Source organism: Plectropomus leopardus, chromosome 5, assembly GCF_008729295.1.
Source record: "Plectropomus leopardus isolate mb chromosome 5, YSFRI_Pleo_2.0, whole genome shotgun sequence".
In the NCBI taxonomy this organism is placed as follows: domain Eukaryota; kingdom Metazoa; phylum Chordata; class Actinopteri; order Perciformes; family Serranidae; genus Plectropomus; species Plectropomus leopardus.
The window spans coordinates 15,958,862-15,981,494 of record NC_056467.1 but is presented as its reverse complement, the minus strand read 5'-3'; the positions used below and the strand labels follow the sequence as shown (position 1 = coordinate 15,981,494).

Here is a 22,633-nt window from a genome sequence, read left to right as displayed (position 1 = left end):
CTTGTGTGTTATTAATGGAAAGCACACACATTATGACACCAGTGATAAGATCTGTTGGTAATGCAATACAAGCACAGCATACTTAAGCAGTTAGCATGTAAGCCTATCGTGTATTAAAAGTTGATTACGAATCTCTTTATAGAGCATATTACAATATTGCTGTAATAAAACAGTAATTTGTGAGTATCACAACATAATAAGACATATTTATCTATCTTATGTTAATATTTTACTATCTAACACATCCATGGCTCTGGGATATGCTTGTGGTCTGCTCCCAGTATATTTGGCGACAGTCATACACGTGTATCCGTGCAACATATCGACCCTTTATTTGAGGTATGTCAATCTTGCATAGTCTTGTTTCTGTTTCATTAAACCAGGTCAATCTCTAACACTGTACGAATTGAAAGGCCTCTAATTCTATTTTTTTCCATTTTTTATGGGGAGAAAATCTGATAATGAATGGGACACAATTTAAGACCACAGGTGTGTCTATTTAACCCCGAGGCAGAAAATCTAGTAGGGAAGAGTATGAATTCACGCAAAAAGTTAACAATAGTCCCACATCGAGACAATACACACAAGCTGCTGGACGAGATATCATGCAAAAGATGAAAAAACAGTCTGCACACTAGAGCGTGCTCCCATAAATATTTAATGGAATTATCTCCGAGGTGATGTTTCAAGCTTCACACTCCTCATAAAACGTTTTCTCTTGAATAGAATATGACACAACTGCTCCTCCCTCCACAGCTACTATATACTGATGATGACTGTTATAACTGTCAGTTATAGTGTCATTGTCAAGGGTTGTTGGTTCCCATCCACAGCATTAAATACAACATGGTGAAGGAGATAACTTTTGAAGAATAATAATTTCAGTATGCTCTGTTGAGTTTATGATGGGCCAGACTCTGGCGTGTTTGCATTTGAGGTTAGTTTTGCTGAAGCCTTATCTGTATTAATGTTGGTATCATTTTTATGGGATGGTCACTGTGTCTTTGTGTATGTGTGTGTGCGTGTGTATGTGTGTGTGTGTGTGTGTGTGTGTGTGTGTGTGTGTGTGTCGCAGGCAGTTTTTGTTTTGCATGAGGCTGTGAACCTTCCTGCAGATAATGAGCATGCAAAAAATCCTGCATGTACATGACAGCTCATATACATGTCTCTTGTGTGTGTGTGTATCTGTGTGGGTTTTTCTGTATGTCTCTCCCTGTTTGTGTGTGTGTGTGTGAGTGAGTGAGAGAGAGAGAGAGAGAGATGGCGAGGATGCATGTTGACAATGTGTCTGCCGCCGGCACACATTTTGTGTGTGTCTGTGTGTACACTGCTGTGTTCCAGCTGTCTGAGTGGATAAGGCTCAGTGGGTGAACAAACACTGCACATGTCACACACACACGTGCACACACACACACACACACTGTGCTATAATAGGGAGTGTCTGTGAGCATTTACTCAGCAGGGGTTTGACAACACTGCAAGTCACAACTATAGTATGATGTGCTTTAAAGATGCAAAAATAGTGAGAAACTGAGAACAAGATATGTGATGCAACATGCTGCATTAATGAGGAATTTACTTACCTGTAAATACTATTTTTCAGGACTTATTGCCAAAACAAAGTGTATATCTCATCTTGGTTCTTTTATTATATTTCTATTTTTCAAATTCCATCACATAATATAACATCTTAACAGGTGTATCGCACATTTATAAAACAGAGGGAAAAAAGAATCATATCAACAACAGTGCCTGATAGTTTTGTGTCCTGATGCTTTCTATTGTGAGCCTTGACTTTTTTTTCTGCTCATCAAACTGTTGTGCTGCAAGTGTATTTGTTACTTTATGTAACTGTGTCATTTTAATGTGTATCATGTATTACCTTAATGCAAAAGATTGAAGCCAAATCACACAATTTCAAGGGACTTGAGAAAAAGATCAAGCAAAATTTTGCTGCTAAGTCTCAAACGCTTCACCTGTATGAGAAACCAGCCACCCTCACAGCTGCACCACCTCCAGGTCGGCTGGGGAAAACCTCAGGGCATAGAGTTTTAATGATGACATAGAAAATCTCACAAAGTGCTTTCAGCCACCTGGCTTGATAATAAATCATGACACAGATTTTACTCAAACACACACAGATTCAATCACAGAACATTTCCCAGTACAGAAGAGAAAATTGAATGATAATGGCCTACACAGTAAACTGTCTTTAACGTGTGTAATAACACTGGACAGGTTCATTAAACCCATATGATATATAGCTAAAATTAATTTCAAATTTTCACTGGATTTTTCTCCCTCTCTACTCTATGCACAAAACCTTCAATCATGAAAACAGAATGAGGAGGACATCAAACTGTTCACTATGGTCATTGAAGTAGTACAAAAGAAAATGGTGATTAGTTTTTATTGTGCCAACACGTCAGCGGGGCTGTAAAGTGTCAGCTCTAAGAACTACATTTTGGTCTGCTGTTACTTATTTGCATTTTCAAATAAGCAATATTTTACTTTAAAATGTTCACCATATTTTCCTGCTCATTTTGTTGCCAGTAATAGCATGTTTGTTAAAGCATGATGTGCTGTAGCTGCCTCAGAAGACCGAGTGAGAGCCGCTGCTCAGTGGACAGCTGAGAGGCAGAGGGAGACCGCAGGGGAAACAACGTGCTGATCAGCATATTGTCTAACTTTTTGAATTGAGGATTTATTTCAGTTAAATGAAATCTCGTGATTGTTGGATAAGTGAACTAATTAACTAGATGACTAACTAAGACGGTTTATTGACAGTTTTAATGAAAATGATAAATTATGACAGAAAAGTGCATCAAGATACATTTCTCAGAAGATAAAACTGTAACGTAAACCCAGCAATCCCCAATTTCTCTGTAGGAGCAAGGCATTGGAGAGCACAAACAATGCTTCTCCATGCGTTACAATGCAAAACCTTAGCTCAGTAAGTTTGTTACTTGCTGCATGTCAGTTTGTTTACACAGAAGTTAGCCTGCTGCAACGGTTGCAATGCCAACTGCACACATAAAAATGATCAACACTCTGACCATCCTGCTATGTTAATTTGAAAGAGAATGTCCGTTCTACTCTTAGATTAGTTTAATGCTTTTAACATTTTTGTTCCCCAATAACTCTCCTTTCGTGTGATAAAAAGTAAAACAGTAAGTCACTACAGTGAGTGTCAACGTTTCAAATATCTTGTGTGAACTGTGTTGAATGTTAGGCAGATGAATCAATAAATGCATGTGACAGAATCTTTCAATTTTAACAGTTGACAATGAAGAGATTAGTATTAGTCTGTAGAAAAATATAAAGCCACCTGTATTGAAAGTTTAGTGTCAAGTATAACAACTGCATGCAAGCATGATGTTTTTGTTTTTTTTTGTCTGAGTGTTTTATGGCTCACACCAAGTGTATGAGAACAATACGCACTGAAATAATCCATGACTTCAGTACAACATCTGCTCTCTTCTAGTTTTGAATATCTTAACACTTTGTAGCTGAGAGTCACGAAGGCGGAAAACAGCCTCCACGTCCCAAATCTAAACAGTATCAGTGAGCATCAGTGCAGTCCATTAATTTCCATTAGGCTCCCTCATCGTGTATAGGACCTCTGCCAGTTATAAATGGCATGGATATTATGGGAACACGCTGGCACTCGTTTACATGTACTGACACTGCGGTGGCGGAAAACTCTCCCCCCTGCACCTCCACCGAGCCCCCGCCTCCTCGCAGCAAGCTGCTTCGCCCTCTCTTCTGCAGCAAAGAAGTCTGTGGTCGCCCTGAAGAATTCCAGCAGAGCTCTGTGGCTCCACTTGGTCCGACGGCTCTCCATCTCACTGTTTGGTGCAGCTGCAGAACCAGCTGCACTAAATGCACCAGTGGCACTCTCCTCAGACTGGGTGGAGAAACCACAGTGACTTCCACGGTCAGTCAGGAGGAGGAAAAAATGTGGGTTTGTCTCAAAGAGTTCCAAGGGCACCGTGGATTGGGCGTCACCGCGCACTGGGTCATCTCGAGCGCACACGCTCAGAACAGGAATAGCCACTTCATCCACGTCTCTCAAGGGTTCATTGCGTTCCCAATACCCATCCCAGGTACCTGAAGTATTGCAGCTGGTCCCTGCTGGTGCTGCTGATGCAGAGTCCACTTGTCCAGTTGGACAGAACAATGCCTCCTCCAGGCCCCGTAAAGAACAGCTAGAAAACAGGGCGTCTGTCTGTATGGTCTCCCCCAGCACCGTCTTGTACCTGTGCATGATTACACAAACACATACACAAAAAGATCAAAAATAAACAAGACAAGAAGAAAAAAAAATAGTAAATCAATTTTGGAGAGCTGCATGGGTCTCCTATTCTCCTATTCTCCTAGTGGCATTGATTTGAGAAAGCGTACCTGGGTCACGATGTCTCTCACAATCAATGAGTTGACACTGAGCAGGCCATCTGTTGCTACAGTAACTTCATTGTCTCCTTAATTGTCTGCGCTTTTCCAGTAAATTGTTACCAAGTACTTGCATCTGCTTTTCTTACAATCCCTTTGTATCTCCCTGTTGGCTCACTGAAAATTCAATCATTTTCCTTGTTACAGTGTGTTCTGCCTGACATCGTTATATGGTACACTTCATACAGAAACCTTATTAAGGTCTGTCTTTATTTTATTTAACTGCTTGACAGTGTATGATTTATTCCCTGTGGTAGACTGAAAGAAGCTGTTGATCTCATTCTCTCCTCCAAAACTCATTATGCTCCCCTTAACTAATGCACCATTTTCCAAAAGGATATGTCCATATTACACATCATCAACCAGAAACCTCATCTAGATCTTTCAAAATGTAACTTCTTTGCAGGTTTCCAGTATCATAAAATAATATTTTCTTAACTCAGGCCATCTTTCTTAGTAGTAGGTATACTTACTAAACAATGATACTTATATAATACGTACATAAAACTTAAATATTTGCACCAAGTTGCACTCAAGTTAATTGCTGACAGCTGAAAATAAAGCAATCCTCACTAAAATGAAAAAGTACAGGTTTGCTGAACATATTTTTGGTTCAGTTTTGACCCACCTTTCTTACTGTAGCTGTGCATATACCTTTCTAGTGTGAGGGTAAAGTCACACATAAGCAAGATTAACATTAGTGAATATTTGCCTCCCTTTCACTTCCATTCAGTGCAAGTACAGGCGCAAAAAAAAACATTACTTTCCAATGGCTAAGCAAATGCACATCTCTGCATCACGTGGAATTATACTGCTTTGTCCTACTAAGTCACGGCCTCAACCAATAGCAAAGTTGTCTGTTGTGGAGGAGACGCTGATTATTGCCGTGTTTCATTTGCCAACGTTGAATGATTCTGCCCATAAAAAATACTGCCCCACGAGACATTTTGCCTGGCTTGCAGTGAGTCGGGAAACAGGCACGGAACATAAACTAAAGGAAAATGTACCAATAATTCAGATTTCTTTACACATTCAGCACAAACATCACCTCAGCAGGCAACAGTAACTCACCTGCATTCTGCATGTGTGACAGTGCCCTAAGGAGGGATTGTTGTGGACATTATTGGGCTTTGCCTTCAATCTACCTAAATGTGGAAAAACTTCTGATTATTTCCAACCTGTCTGAGACTTTTCTGGTTTTTGCTTGGCAGATATTGTTGCAGTGATGTTGCTGTGCTCCAAGATTTCAGCGACTTATTTGGTGAGTAAAATGTTATCAAAATGAAGGCCAAAACTAAAATAAGACTTGTAATGACCCAGAATCTCCCTATGAAAGCCTAAAAAGTTGTATTCATTTCAGTCTTTTTAAATATTTTTTTCTTCAGGTATCATCACCATTTTTCCATCCATCCCTCAGTACCTCACCTACGCCAGCACATTTCCCATACCTGCTGAGACATATCTTCTGGTAGAGCACCAACGCCCACTGCAGCGGCCACCACAACCCATTCTCAAACCAGCTCTGACAGCGGAACACGGGCGACAGGCAGACAGCCGCCGTCACGTAACTGGATGATCCACACTCCCCCAGGTAAGAGAGTAAAAGGCCCGAGCCAGTGCTCTCGCTAACGGCATACAGTCTTCCTGCAGGCTGTCGGTGGCGGATGTAGCGCACAGCCTCACGCAGGTCTGCAGGGTCACCAAACTGTTGCAGCTTTAGGGTGGTGAGCGGGGTGCCATTGTGGCTGCGGCGGTTGAAAACTGCAGGGAGGTAGCCATGGGACAGTGCTGTTTCACACAACTGTAGAGAGAGAGGGTGGAGAAAATGACAAAGGCTGGCCGTGTGTCTTTAAAAAATGTTTTAAGTTTTACGTAAGCATTATGAAAGTGTGAATGTTATATAAATCGAGTGTTATAAAAAAACATCAGCGGGATAGCGACACAAGCAACAAAAGGAAGAAAAAAGGATTTAAAAATTGCGATAGCAATTGTATAATCTTTGTTCATTGTCATTTCAATGTATTATGGTCCTTTTGTCCATAACAAGCATAACAAAAGAAACTGCCAGTATGCCGATGTTTTGGTAGCTTCTTAGCTAGCTAAGTAACGTGTCATAGTTACTGCTGATTTGTGCATGACAGCCATGTATTTTTCCACATTTCCATGTCACATTCCCCCCAACTAAAGTCCAGTAGCAAAGTTGCTGGACTTGTTTCTGCTCGTCATATCAGTGCAGACTGGCAGCAGATACCAGAGGCTCAAAATTATCGTATTGTAAGAAAAATTATCATACGGCACTCACAATCACGAGATCAAACAGGTTCGGTTTAAAACTTTAGTAAACAAGTATATAAACGACTGTTTGACACATCTACAAATCTACCCATACCCACAGCTGCCTTTCACATCATAATGGCCAACACCAAACGTGACTGGCTGTAAGGAGATCATGTGAAAAGCCAGGATATGAGTTAAAATGAGACGTGTAAACTTGAAAGAAATGCTTATTGTAAATGTCAAAATGGTCAAATTATCGTACATTGCGGCAATTTTGGAATTATTGATCGTACATCGTACAGAGGGCAAACTTATCGTACAAATACAATAATTATTGTACATCTGGCACTGGCAGGGTCAGAGCACCAGTTGTTAACATTAGTCTACAGAGCACTGCTAGTCGCCTGGTACTGAAGCTGTGTTCTTTTTTTATTTGAAGATTTGTATGATCTATTGATAGCATGAAACGTAGGTAGTGAATGAATCGTGAGCATCCTGAAAACAGCAAAACGATGCCTGTAGCCAACAGGAGGAATTACCAAGAGAAGGTAGGCCAATTGCAATGTCAGGCATCACCAGGGGAAGTTTTCAACAACTGCCCCTTCTAACTCATGGCACTTAAAAACGAGGGGTAGGGCTAAAAATATGAAGTGGATTGCTCCTTAGTCTAATGTCGCAAATCTAAACAATGCCTCCTTTTAGAGATCAGTTTCCATTTTGTTCCACTAAATGTCTTTGCAGTTGTAACACCTGAAAACAGCATGGTACTTTTTATAGTATGGAAAAGAAATAAACAGTTTCTGGGGGAAGTGAGAACATAGTAAAACTACAGGATTAAATGTTGCTCTCTTTTGCTGCACTGATCAGCCACTGTACGCTGAAACACTACAGAATTGGTTCAACTGTCATCAGTTCATTGAAAGAGAACAAAGTAATCATTAAGTCCTTAAGTCTAAGGACTAAGTCTAAGATTTAGAGAAACAATATTAGGCTTCTTGGTTTTGCAAAGATGAGCCTCAGCAAATAAGAGTTATGCATCCCAACATATTTCTTCATAATGTAACCTAAATAAGCAAACATCACTGGCAAAACAAAGAGGCCTCCCCGTGGTGATTATTTACATCAGCTTGTCAACACTGAGGCAGTTCTGAGACAGTGTAGAGGCCAACATGATGCACAGTCTCATTAGCTACGATGATGTCCATGCAGCCCACAGTCAGATGCTCAGCTCAGACACGATGCAGCTCTCCTTGAACTGGGCTCAGAGCAAACTTGGCACACAAGGACAGAAAGGGCTCCAGTATGGAAACCTGTGATCTCATGTCTTTGGCAGGTAGTCTTCCCTTTCAGTTAGCTGCAGTGTTTAGATAATTATCAGTACTCAGTGTTTCTTTGAAAGTTGACTATTATGATTATTATTATTTTGATAAAAATGTGATGATATGAGACATTTGGCCTGCGTGAATGAATGTAAGAAAATGCTAGATGAGTGAATGGGAAGTAATGTCTTCTTTGTGTTCATTTAACTGAAATTCAGATGTGTAAATGTTTCTAATCAATGTTGTAAACTTGGCAAGACTTTAAGTTTTATTCAGCACATAAAAAGCTGTGCAGAATGCAGGAGAATCATATATGCTCAAAGTTTACAAACTAAAAAAAAATGCATGATTTAGCATTTGGCTCCCCAAGGCATTATGTAAAACTGATTATAATAACAAATTATCAAGTGGGTTTCATAAAGCAGGTATCAGTGAAAATGTGTTTCAGATCTGTAAATTCTGCTCACCAAAAAGCCTTTTCATCTTCAAAACCAGGCTCGAGCATAAACATTTGGCATCATTTTCTTTTGCTTTTAAGGCTCTCAAGAATCCGGCTCTCAAGAATCATGTTTACAGTAAACACTTGTTTACTAGCAACATTACTGTGAAGGTTTTAAGGAAAGAAGGAAGAGTAAATCTATAACTTTTTGTAGCTTTGGCTATTATTGTAAACCTCTCTTTTTGCTAAACCCTTAATATTGTTCATGATATCACAGTAAGTGTTGGTAACGTATTAAGCATATTCTTAAATGACATTATTCTATTATGTTCTAAAAGTTGAGCAGAAAACCCCAAATACTTATGACATATCTTTAGTAAGCTTAAACCTGAGCTTATAACACAATAAAATGGGGGAAATAACTCTAGAAATACTGGAGTTTTTTGATTCCGAGCTTAGGAGAAATGAAATGAATAAAATATAAATTACACCAAAAAGCTCTCCATGCAGAGAAAGACTGAAAATAAGAGATTGTTCCAGCGTAAGCTCTTCAGAATAAATGATTCAATCCATTACAGTGTCTGGAAACACACAGGAGCAGAGTTCAGTTCTCTGTTTGTCACACACAAGTCTGTGGTCAGGAACAATGGTGGTAGCCTGTGCAAATAAATTGTCAGATATGAAATGAGTTACAGTCTGCTTATATCTGCAGAAATCCCAGTGGGAGTGCAGGCAGAGCTGCAGAATTGCTACATTAAATATTTACCAGCTAAGAAAGACTGCAGTAGGATTTTTGGCACTTTCTGGTTGTCTGTATGAAAATGGGGTTTGCATGGCCAGATACATTGCCAGGCAGTGTCAGGAGAGCTCTGAGCAGAGCTAATACACCAGAACATCATTCATTCACTCATTTATTAGCATCTTCCCTAGCTTGTTCCATAGATAATATTTTGCATTATGAGAGGAGGAGTAGAGCTGTTTCAAATGCATTTAATTGCCAAATTCACTTGAGTTCAGTTTAACTGCCAATGATACAGAGAGGATTAGAGATATATTCATATATTACAGAGACTAAATGATAAATGTTGCTGAAATTAAATTCAGTTGAACAGAGTGTGAAATGATTTGGTCCTGCTCAGGTATTAATAGAGTCACTGTGGTGATGCACTGTCTGATTTACCCACAATAACAGACAAAATGAATGATGAGTAACAACTTCTCAGCGTTAGATATTAAACACACCTTGAGGCTAATAAAATGAATGGAAGATTCCACTGAATCCAAAAATATTGCAAACCTGTATCTGTATTTTCATTTGTCTCCAGAACCTAAAAACCTATCATCTGTTCTCAAGCGAGGCAGTGATTCATGACCAAAGGAGAATATATTTTGGATAATCTGATAAATTCACCAGGTTAGAGGAAACACTTGAGCTGAGTGCTTCCTTAATGTGACCATTTATTAGTTTTAAATTTAGTAACTTCACCTTTCTTTCTAGTTCACATTTGTGCACATGAAGTTTATGGCAATACTTTCCCTTAAATGTCATCTTGACAGTGTGAATTTATATTTTTTAGAGATCTCAGCGTCATTGCAGGAAAAGTAACAAAACGAACAGCAGCTGCTCCAGCAGTTTTCTGCCAGAGCTGATAAACTGTCAGCTCAGTGACAAATTCCTTCAGCAGGGAGTCCAGACACTGGTCAACATGCCAGCTCTCCTACACACTGTCCGTCTTATACACACACACACACACACTCTCACAAAGAGGCAGCATTTATTTTCCTCCCCCGCTGTACTGAAACAATGACATTAAAGACACAAATACTAGACGGCTTCAACCACACACTTCGAGTTGTCAGCAAAGCATAGATTTAAGATAGTATAATCCTACTCTACCTTCGAAAGATATTGTTTGTGTTTATTGTTCGGCAATGACCTCTAGTGACTGCAGTAATTATGACAGGAGAAAGGAGGAAGCCATGTGACCTAGTATAAAGAGCAAACAATTCCCAGTGGTGTATTGAGGGGTCAAACAAACAACTGTTTATCTCGTGCAAAATGAAATTAAAGACATCAGGAGACTTATATACATACTTAATTGTTACGTACATAACATACTTAATTTGCATCACGTAAGTCACATAACTAACATAATTATTTAAACCCAAACCGTGACCTTTTAAAAAAGCTAACAAAGTAGTTTTTTTACCTATGCCTTAATGCAACTGACATCTAACGCAACTGAAACATAAGTCAGCTTAAACTGCAAACTAATGCAACTGGGATCTAACTCAACTGCAGCCTAACACATCTGCAACCTAACACAACTGAAACCTATCACAACTGGAACCTAATACAACTAACACCAAAGGCAACTGGAATCTAATGCAACTGATGCCAAAGGCAACCTAAACCTAACACAACTGCAATCTAACATAACTCAAAATTAACACAACTGGAACCTGACACAACTGATGCCAAAAGCAACTTAAACCAAAGGCAATGGAAACTAGCACAGCTAATAACAAAAAAGCAAGTTAAATCTAACACAACTAATACCAAAGGCAACTGGAACGCAAAACAACTTAAACTGAATTTAACTGGAAGCTAATGCAACTGGAACCCAATGCAATTGAAACCTAATGCAACTGAGACCTGACAAAACTAATACCAAAGGCAAATGGAACCTAATGCAACAGAAATTTAACTGGAAGCTAATGCAACTGGAACCCAACATAATTGAAACCTAACACAAGTGGAACTTAACACAACTGATGCCAAAGGCAACCTAAACTTAACACAACTGGAAATTAATGCAGCTGATACCAAAAGCAACTGAAACCTAATGCAACTAGAACCTAACAAAACTAATACCAAAAGCAACTGGAACCTCACACAACTCAAACCTTATTTAACTGGAAGCTAACACAACTGGAACCCATCGTAACTGAAACCTTAAGCAACTGGAACTTAATGGAACTGGAACCGAATAACACCTGAAAACAGCCACTTATTGGACAGATAACATTTAAAAGGGGTGCTTCAACAATATTCCCTTTAAAACATGTTGAAAAGTGTGATCTAGTTCTGTGAGACCTCCTCTGGTGTTAAACAAACTTCAGCAGCTCCCTTATGACATGTTGCCACAAATCAAGTTAAATTAAGGATGTTATTCGATTAGAAGCCTTTTGAAGGCAACAAAGCATCTCACGACAATGCTCTGTCCTCTATTCAGGTCAATAGTTTCCCTAAATACTCTTCAACAGGCCTGTGATAAATGTCCAGGGAATAGATTTGCTCCTCTGTGCATGAGTGCAGCCAACATTTAAGAAATAAGGGAGAATTTTGTGGAATAATGTCATCTTCATCTAAATGTATCTGGCAACATTATATTACTGTATCAGCTCATTCATCATCTCTTGTAATAATTTCAGTGCTCTGCTAATGAACTAAGTGAGATCTGACTGTTCAAAGAATTAATACAAATCTGGATTAAAGGTTACTGTACTTGTTACATAACAAATGCCATCTTTATAATTAATCGTTTGGCAGTTTGTCCAAACAACTAATTTTATGAACTTAAGCTAAACAAAGCAGTGTCTGTTCTTTGAGGTCTTTCTTCACAGCAGACAAGCAGCAGAAAAAAACTTCTATCTAACATGGCAGCAGCTGCTAAAGATGATTTTTTAAGATTAAAGAAAATCATGGTGCCCAAAATATTGAGTCTTGTGAAGTCTCACAAACATGATGGACATTAAAACATTTTGCCGTTGGAAGTTTATTCCTCTGGCTCAATTAAATGAAATATCAAGATCTGAGCTTCCAAACTTTTTTCAACCAACAGTAGCTGCTGTTCCACAAGCCTCCATAAAATTGGACTTTGTCATAGAGGGTTTTTTGGTGTTACTGTAAAGGTTTTATTTTAATATATATATGTATATTTTTTATTGAAATTCTCAGGGCATTACCAACTTTACCAGCCCCACCCAACCTCCTCTCACAACCTGTAACAACAGAGGAGAAAGCAATAACAAGAAAGAAAATAAAAATACATAAGTAGATTTAAAAAGACAAGAATATATCATAGAAATTAATCTATCACTAAACCATCACTCATATGATACATAGACCCACAGCAAATTATGAGGGTAACACAACTTGTAAGGAAGGCACAAAGTAAAGGGCATGATAAGTTTTAGAAATGTGAAGAAGAAAAAGATAATGAATGGGTGAAAAAATAACTTGAATAAAACTTCAAATTGGAGTGCATGTTGATGACGTAGAGTCAGAGGCGTCTTACTGTAAAGTCAAAAGTACATAAGTGGCGTTTTCTGTCCATATTCGAAGGTAAATGAGCACCTACTACTTCACTGGTTGGTAAAAATTGAAACCTTGTCATTTAAGCAAAGAAAAAAAATCCCCATCTCCCATGAGTCATAGGCAAATGCCAAATACCAATGGGCAGATTTAATTTCCCAGGTAGGGAAGGGCACTGATATTGGAAAAAGTGTGGGGACATGTTTGCATATTGCTGAGCGTCCGGGGAAGTTTCTCTCTGTATCTCCATGTGTTGACTCCACACACTCCTACCACTTTTTTGCACATAAAGTCAATGTCTTACTACTACAGACTGACCCCGTGTGTCAACACCAAACTGAGGAATTTCCTAAAAATAATGTGATATCATTGCAAGTTTTTGATTTACAGTATGCTTGGTAGCTATATGTTGGTACATTTGTGTCCTGTCTATGTTGGGTCTTGTGCTTTGAACTTCTGGTGATGTTTCCGTGATTTAGAAATTTTCAACACAAAACTGATTAAGTATTACTGCCACTATGACCTCCCTCACTGATCTAATTGTGACTGTTAATAGTGAAACTTTCCCACATTTACTGCACGAGTGGTAAGCAATTATCCCATCCCGCAAGGAATCTGGAAAACTCTTAGCAGAACTCAGAAAGTGAAAAAGAAGGGTCTGAAAAACAATTATCTAAGTGCTGAATGGTAAATTACACATAATGACCAGATTATATAACGTCTCATACAGTATCTATAAGACATGAAGCCTGAAGCAAAAATGAATGCCCAAAGGATACTGGATAAAAAGTTTAACTAGGTCACAAAATTATGTTAAGAACTGCTCAAAAATGTATCTGCTCTGTCAGGAAAGTGTGACGCATGTAAATCATGTGAGTCAGGGCGGCTGTAACAGCTGGATGTCTGCCTCCAGGAACATTTATAGCCTTTCAGCACATAGCTTTTAATGGTGAAACAGGCTGCCGCATATGGAGCTCATTCTGGCATGTCTTTACACACCTTCAGTATATTAAACTGGGCTTTTTACATGACCTCTTTGTGAAGCTGAGAATAAAAACAGGATAAATTTGAGGTAGTTTATGGTTGAGATCAGGGGATGTAACTATTTTATGAGTTAGCTGTCTATGTAGACTTGCTTTGACTTAAGATGTTAGATCAATTTAATGCTGGTTTAAATGAACTGGTGTTTTAGGATATATGCATCTTTGCTTTCTTAGCTAAAGTTATGAGAGGATGGATGACGCTGTAATAGTTGAGTGGTATTAACCTTCTCATCTAACACTCAGCTAGAAAACAAAGAACAGAGTTTGTACAGTCAAGAAAAACCTAGCATGTCATGGAATTTGTAAGTAGCAATTTTCAGGGCCTGCAGAGGTTTCAGAAAAATAAATAAACCCAGAATGTTGTGGAGAAGTCATGGAATTTTGTGTCACCTGTATAATTCAGTATATGTGGTTCAGCTAAAAAAATCAACTGAGGAAAATCTATTTTGGTTAAACAGCACTTTAATACTCGGGCAGATCAGTCTTGTCACTTGACATTATGTTGCTCTCTGCGTGAGTAATGTCAGACTTTAATCTCAGTGGCAGTTTGTTCTTTGACAAGATGCAAGTTTGTGCAATGCCAGGAAAATGCAGATTTAATAATACCTGGGTTTCTTCGACGAGTGTAGGGCATGTCATGAGAGAGACCATGAAATGGGTGTGTGGTCGTTGGTCGTTGGTGGTCGTTCAACATTTAGTATTTTTAACATGGGAGATGCAGCACTAGCTAGTCATGCTAAAGGAGGTAATGTTAAGCACTATCACACACGAATCAACTCCGATCACCAGCTTTTTCACCAGTGTTACATCCACTGCCAGCTCCAGCGCTTCCCTCTTGTCCACAAAACAGGTTTTTCAGGTGCTTTGTCTAGGAATTAAGCCCAAACTGCATAGGTACTATAGGCGCTAAAGGTGGCTAATTCTCACTTATCCCACATGACACAAGCCAGCCTTTTCAGGTCATGTTTCCCTGCAGCCAAAAAGATGCCAGATTTGCATGTGGTGTATGCAAAGGCTTATACATTTTGGACTGGCTCCATATTTTACAAAACTGACAAGTGCATTTTGACATGTTTTTTTTTTTCTTATCATTCATGTATACACAAACGTTTCAGAGAATGTATAGTCATGAATATTTGCCTAAAAGCCATGGGAATTTATTACTTAGAATATAAATGAACCCTGAAGTAAGTGTATTTCCCTAAAAATGTTCTCATCTGCTGTGAGGTTCCAAGGACAGAGGGATGTTGTATGCTGTAACGCCCTCTGAGGCAAATTGTGATTTGTGATAATGGGCTTTATAGATAATATTTAAATTGAAATTATTATTTGCACAGCCCTTTGAAACATGCTTTGTGATTGGGCCACAATGCCCTCTTACTTTAACTGACTTATCTGTAAAGCACTTTGGATTGCCTTCGGGTATGAAATGTGCTATATCAATAAATTTGCCTGACTATGTCTAAATGTAGAGTTACTGCTTTAAACAACACAAAGAATAAAACAGAGAAATGAATGGAAACATATATTTGCTAAATGTGTTATATAATACTATTAGTAATGTCATTCAGTGCAGTGATTTAACTTACTAACCACCTCACTGACTGACTGAAAGAATAAATAAATGTGAGAATTTGGCATGTTTCAAAATCTGACCCAAAAAATACCACCACTGAAAAGACTTTATGATTGCAGGTACTGTACCAGCGTTTACTTACACTGTTATGTTAGTGAATATGAATCATGGCAGACCACATAGACAAAGAAGCACAGGAGAAACTCTGAGTAAAAATATGAATGATTCAAGAGAAGATGGCTCATTCATAAATTCATGAGTTCCTGAAATGTGCTGTGTAAAAGAGAAGGGCGCAGGGACCACAAGCCCACACGCTCCAAAAACAATCTACATTTCCCTCTCTGTTTCTTCTCTATGTCACGGATATAGACCCACGTGTGTGTGTGTGTGTGTCTGTGCCGACACAAACATGAGCTCTTTTTATCTCTCTCCCACACACTCACACACACTGGGTTATACACACCAGTGACAGGAACAATCCTAATTGGTGTATATCCCTTGTGGTGCCTCAGCTTCCAGCCCTCACAAGCGGAACTGGCTGACAGCATCACAAATACTCTCTGCTCTGATGATGGCCCAAAAAAGCATGAGGCACAGATCTGTGTGACAATTACTTTGCATCCCTCAATCATTATGCTTTTCCTGTGGTAAAGCTTTAAGTCACCACATTTTTTATAATGTTTCCCCTTTTCCCCTCAATTTTTAAAATTTCTCCATGGCTCGTTCCCATTTCTTTTCATCATCTGTCAGTCCCTATTAATTTTTATAATAAATAAGTTATTCACTTTAGATTACTGTCAAACACATTCAGTTTTGTTAGAGTGCTGAGTTCTTGCAGAGTTGTTATATGTGACATGGAGCTGACAGCGAGCCTGTGACGGATTTGCACACAGAGCGAACTGTATGAAATGAAATGAGCTAGCAGGATGCCAGGTGTCCAGTGTGGTGCGAGAGCCAACAGGCAGTCATGTGGAGCAGCACTGCACTTCCCCAGGCCCCTCAAGTCAAGCGATGCTTTGTAATCCCTCACTCAATTACCTCAGTCAGTGTATTGAAAGAGCAGTTGAAAGACTGGTGCTGCTTCTGCATCTGCTCTTTTTACCCTTTTGCACTTTTCTTCCAACTGAGCTTGCCATGGCTTTAGCTCAAGTGGATACCTTTGCCAAAATTGCCATTGTTGATTTGCACTGACATCTTCCCACATTTCTTTTAAAATGACTGGATGTCTGACTTCTCTTTTGACAAGCTGAAATACTTGTCCTTGTATGTGTCTTGCATGTTTCTGGTTTCGACCCTCGAAAATAATTGGCTTTATTTCAGCTATGAAAAAGCTCATGTATGCTTTGTGTAGTGTAGAAATGTTACTGTCACATGTATAGTAAATAATAGGAAACAATGCACTCTGACGCAGCTGCTGCACTGACATTTTCACCATGTTGACTCATGCTGTAACATAGATAAGAGACAAAGAGCAGCTACGAAGTTAATGACACAGTTTAAAGGAATACTTTTCCTGCAAAATGACTTTGTTTTTCAATTTGTAAATCATTTTGTCATGCCATGAAGAAAATGTTGTTTTTCATACATGCCTCCATGGAAAAAAGGCAACCATATTGATGTATTAATTGATTGAGGACCACATTTAACAACAAAACAGAACATCCATCTATAAACTCCCGCACAGTTAATTTGTGCGACATAGAAAACGGTTTAAAACTGAACTTAGTGAAACTTATCTATGCTCGCCTCAAAGCCAGACCCCAATACTTTTCTAGTAAAAATGCATATGTTTGGGAAGTACTGAGCATACAACTGGATAAATGAGACTTACTGCACAAGTTGTGTGAGTAGTTTTGCCTTTGTTGAGGTCCCAAATCAATCAATAAATTGTTTGGTTTTCTGTGGAGGCATGCCAGTCACAGTTCAAGGTAACACAGATTGACTAATTCATATACAAATCATCATTTTGTGAGTTAAGTATACCTTTGAATGTAGGAATCAGTGACTAGCTGGACACAATGCACTCTCGTGCACCTGCTGGAGTATAATTTTCACCATGTTGACTCATGCTTTGACACAGATTAGATACAAAGAGAGGCTTCACACGTTCAGTTTAAGCTGCATCAATTGTGGACATCCTGACCTTTGTCAATGAAATGGATACAAATGGGTTTCTAGCTATGTACAGATTCAGAAAAATGAGACTGTTAGTGTCTGCAGACACTTTGAAAACAGATATTTCTAACCATTAACAGGATATCAGCGTTGTGGAATATTTGAAGCTTGCTTTAGGGACCATGTGTTCAGCAATCAGCTATATGATTTTTAACTTTTCTATAACTTCATATAACTTGAGCATCATTTTGTTCTTTTGTGTGTTCGGTTTCTACATGAATATCATCTAATATGTAGTCATTCATGTCCCCTCACCTCTATTATTGGACCATTTTTATAATGTGAAGTTTGTGAAAGAAGCCAAAAACGCACCTTTAACACATTTCTAGTGATCTTCCCAAAAGAGTTTGGGATGATGAGCAGAACGGGACTGGTGGAGTGACTGGAGGTCCGGCGTCGTTTCTGGTAGGAAGGCACAGCCCAGTCTAAGGACACCAGCCCGTCATCACTGAGCTGCAGGTTGTCCCGCACAAACTGGACCGGGCTGTCGTACGGCCAGCACGCCTCGTACACGCTCTGGAGTAAGGCGCTGGCCCGCCACGTCCAGCCGACACACGGCGAGTAATTACTGAAAGTCCTGCAGTGTTTCAGGAGATAGTTGGCCAGCGCGGACGGTTTGCAGATCAGTGCCACGGTGCGTGCTTTCTCATCTGCACCCGCATAGGCCGTATGGGCACCGTCGCTCCCTCCTCGCTCTGAAGCGCACCGCCCGGTCTTGTCCTTCGTCGCCTGGTGTGAAATCCCCAGTCCCTGCAGCAAAGCATCCGACTGGCCCTCGGTGCCAAAATATTTGGAGCCTGGCCAGATTAAGACCACCAGGATCACAATGCACAGAGCCACAAGCCATTCCAGCATTGGCACGGTTGGGGAGAGCAAAGTGAGCACAACAGAGCGCTTTCCACGCGTTATCTAGATCTCAAGTTTAATAATTACAAATTTTACATCATAAAAACAGTCCGTGGAAGCAGCCTTACAGTGTGCCGATCTTTTTTCCTAAATTGATGCTCAGCTCGTCCGTGAAGTTTGGTGCCAAAGCGCACCAGTCTCCTCGTCGTTGTGGGCGTGCTGTCTCAGTTACGCAGCGACTCTGCTCGTTCCAAGCCCGACCTCATGTCTCCATTTCTGTAGGCACTTTTTCAACTAACGAGGAAATTCCGTCCGTGTTTCATGCACCCAGCGCCAACTGGTTTCATTAACCAAACATGTGCGGGGCTGTGTCTGACCGGTGCTTCAACCCCAACAGCTGGGAGTGCAAGAAATGTCTGTGTGTGAGCGACGCGCTCCTGGTGCTGGGAACGCCTCCAATCATGTCCAACCCCCCTCAAAGTGAGCAGGTACTCCGTGCATGATGAGCTCTGCCATTATCACCCCATTATTACTTCCTGTACTCCCAGTACAACGCAATGCGTGTTTTTTTAGATTATCTCTTTGAATATGTGTCAGCGGTCCCCTATGTCTCTCTCTTTCTCTTTGTGCTAGAAACAGGCAGACAGAGACTTGCCATTAAAAATGTAGTGCTCATCACTATCAGTTCAGTGAATTTGTGAATGAATTTTGGCAATGTACAGTACAATGAAATTGTAGTCACACACACACACACACAGATAAACACACATTAATAATCCTGAGATCTGGAGAGACCGCCTATAACTTCCAATAAGGGGCTTCTTTGGTGGTGACCATGTAATGTAATGTAACCTGCTAAGCTGGTTTCTGTTGTGTAACAAAACAACTTCAGGTTGACTTCAGTGTCTCAGTTTTGTGACTGTAAATTGAAGGACAGGGTAAAAGTAGGCCAGCGTTCTTTGGACATGCAGATTGTGATGCACTGTGAGCGCTGCAGACATCCAGTGGGATTCAAGCTTCTAACATTTTATGTAATACGATAACCTCCTATCTGCTTTTTCCCCTCATCCATCCTCCAAATACTATCTATGAAACTCAGACAGATTAAAAATAGGCCATTCATTAATGACTGAGCAAGGAACTAGAGAGCAAGAACATTTTAATTTTAAATTAAATATATTGAAAGATGTAGGGCAGATCGAGATTATCATCTGTGAAGCAGTCCTCCTCTCCTCTGTGTGAAAGACAAGGGATTTGAACAATGGGCGAAAATATAACTTTTCCTTAAGGCTGCAGTTGGCTGATTTGGCCCATTTGTAAGATATTTAATTTAAAAGATATATATTGGCAATTTTTTTGTTTTCATTGTGTTACTGCTGCATTCTGTTTGAAGTAAGACTTCACATCATCAGCGCTAGAGGGATCATCTTATTTCAAGCATATATAAATGAACAATGTGTAAGATTTAGGGGGGTTTAGGGGGATTTAGTGGCATCTAGTGGTTTGGATTGCATATTCAACCAGCTGAAACATCTACTGGTTAAAATTCTTTGTTCAGGAGGTTTTTCTCAGGAGCCAAACTATCTGCAGAGATGTCTTCCTCTTCAAAACAAACAGACTCTGATTTAAACCAGTAAAAACACTGATTAAAGCAGTTTCACGTTCCAAATCAGTGTTTCGCCGACAATATCTGGCACGTCACAAACCAGACTCGTTTTGGGTTCAAGCCCGAGGTCTGGGAGCCCTTCTGCACGGAGTTTGCATGTTCCCCCTTTGTCAGCACTAAAAATTGGCCATAGGTGTGAATGTGAGTGCATGTGGTTATTTAAGATGTTCAGGAGGTTTTTATAGGTCTCTCTCTCCAACAGATTGACCAGTGGATTTAAGTCGGTAAAAGCGTCGGTAAAAGGGTTTTTCTGAGTCTCTCAATATGAAAGGCTGCAAACTACAGTAGCAAATGGCCCAATCTAGAGCCAGTGTTTGGTTTGTCCGTCTGGGGCTACTGTTGAAACATGGCAGTGTGACATGGCAATCTCCATAGACGAGGACTTTCTCTCTATATAGACATAAATGGCTCATTCTCAGGGACTGAAAATCAAAATAATTCTTTTTTTAGGTGATTGTGCACAAATGAAAACATATTATATTCAATTTCTGACAATATATACCCCTAAACACTACACACTGGACCTTCAAAATAAATGAGTATTTTGTCCAGCTGTCTAAAGTTTTAAGTATTTTGCTTTTAGGGCCTACATGCTTTTGCTAGCTTTTATTGTAAAACTCGTCTGTAAACATCTCTTTTGTGAAGACTTGTTCGGTTGTCTTTAATTATGCAGTAAATGTAGCCTTTTATCAGTTTAAAGGTTTGTAAATAAACATGGTACTGCAGTTTTAGCTCACCTTGGGAATTCTTAATACTTTAAGATAAAAAGGTGTTCTCTTAAGCATTCTAATCCAAGCAAACCTCATTAACCATAGCAAAGGCATCACACAGCAACTATAGGCTACAGTCTGTTCAGAAAAGAGAGAGACAGAGTCTGTTTATGCGTAGGACCCATGGATTTGATGTTCTCCGGCTTTTAATCATTGCATTGTAAGCTTCGCATTCTGAGGCACAACAACTGACATGCCATGGTTGTTACCGCACATTCAGAGATTCACAGTGTACTTAATTGGCATCTTAATGAGTCACAAACACACTTTAGTGTTACTTATGTAACAGTAATAGATTTCATGGAAAGCTGTGGCTGTGCCATCTGTTTTTGAGGAACATGTTGTTTTGGACACTCATTAAACTGGTGGCAGCATAACAAAGCGCTGCAGCCTGCTGAACATAAACGAATGGCATTGTGAACCCGCAGGGTGTGTGCGAGCGAGAGAAAACAACTCCGATCGGAAAGTGACATGACAGTAGATCACTGTGTTCCAATTTTTAGTGCCACGCCATTCCTGCGGATTAGCCAATGGAAAATGAAAAACAAATGGCAAAATGGGAGATGCCAAGCAGAGAATAAAGACAAATGAGTGGCTGGAAGGATCTCAGTATCACCTCAGAGACATGTTGAATGCCAGAGCAGAACAGCGTACAGCTGGTGCATTATTGAGCTGGGTGGGGGAAGTTTTATTATGTTAATTCACCCAGTATGTCGTTCCAGACATCGCTCATGAGACACTTCCCATTTGTGTGTGATAAGCATCTCAGTTGTTGCAGTCCTATGGGAAGATGATCTCTCACTGTGTAATTGTAAAGGCTCTGTGGTGGTCTATTAAAACACTCCCATCCTTCACTTTAATAAGACGTCTGTAGACATAATTCCCAGGATTGTTATCTGCGTAACATTAATTTAAAGCCCTTCAAGCAAAACATGCATTAGAATACTTTTTTTCATTTCCTTTTTTCCCAAATGTCCTGAAAATAATATATTTAATGATAATTCCTGTTATTCTTGTATGTCAGTCAGATGTTTTTAAAGAAAGTTAGTCTAAGCTGCAGGTGCAGCTGGATTTTATTTATTAGCGATTGTTATATTGGCCTTGAAATGATTGAATTTTAGCCTAAGCTAGAGATAAATTACCATTAGCCACCAAGAGGAGCACAGTCTGTTTGAGACATTTGGTAAAATCACCCAATACTTTTGGTTTGAAACTGACTTATGGTTATATTTTTTGGAACTCAGTCTAAAGAAAAAAATATATTTCAGATATTAAAAAAGAATAACCAATGAAATTATTTACAAAAGCATTAAAAAGTGATGGTATTTTGATCAAGCCATTTCTTCTATGTACATATTTGGCAGATCACTAAGATCGTTCATTGCCTGTATGTCACATTCTATAGTGTTGTATGCTTCAGACAAAATGTGAGCTTACATGTCTGTCAAGCACTTGTTTTTATTATAAAGTAAACTGTGACATCCGTATTGACTGCAGTTTAATATCCTGTCTCACTGATCTAATCTGTAATGGATTGAAAATAGATGTTAAATTTTTCACACCATAAAAAGTCAGTGAGGAATGATGAAAGGATGCATTGATGCCAGAACGCTGTCGATTTTTCCAAGAAGGTCACAAGAGATAAAGAAATATGCAGATACAATAATACAGTTTGTTATGATGAAAGGAGATGAAGAAGAAAAAGGCCAACAAGTCAATCTAAAGTTTGGGACCAGATAGAAGCGACTAGAA

At 39.4% G+C, this 22,633-nt stretch overlaps 1 protein-coding gene across 1 annotated transcript; it reads right to left on the bottom strand.

The window, feature by feature from the left end:
* Window positions 1–671: 671 nt before the first annotated feature.
* On the bottom strand, window positions 672–18,820 carry abhd15a (abhydrolase domain containing 15a). The gene is made up of 3 exons (XM_042487442.1): window positions 17,912–18,820; window positions 5,901–6,253; window positions 672–4,259 (listed from the first exon to the last, which is right to left on the bottom strand). Exons 1-3 carry the CDS (start codon window positions 18,452–18,454, stop codon window positions 3,605–3,607), a joined length of 1,551 nt encoding a protein of 516 aa, XP_042343376.1. The 5' UTR covers window positions 18,455–18,820; the 3' UTR covers window positions 672–3,604.
* Between the last annotated feature and the right edge of the window lie 3,813 nt (window positions 18,821–22,633).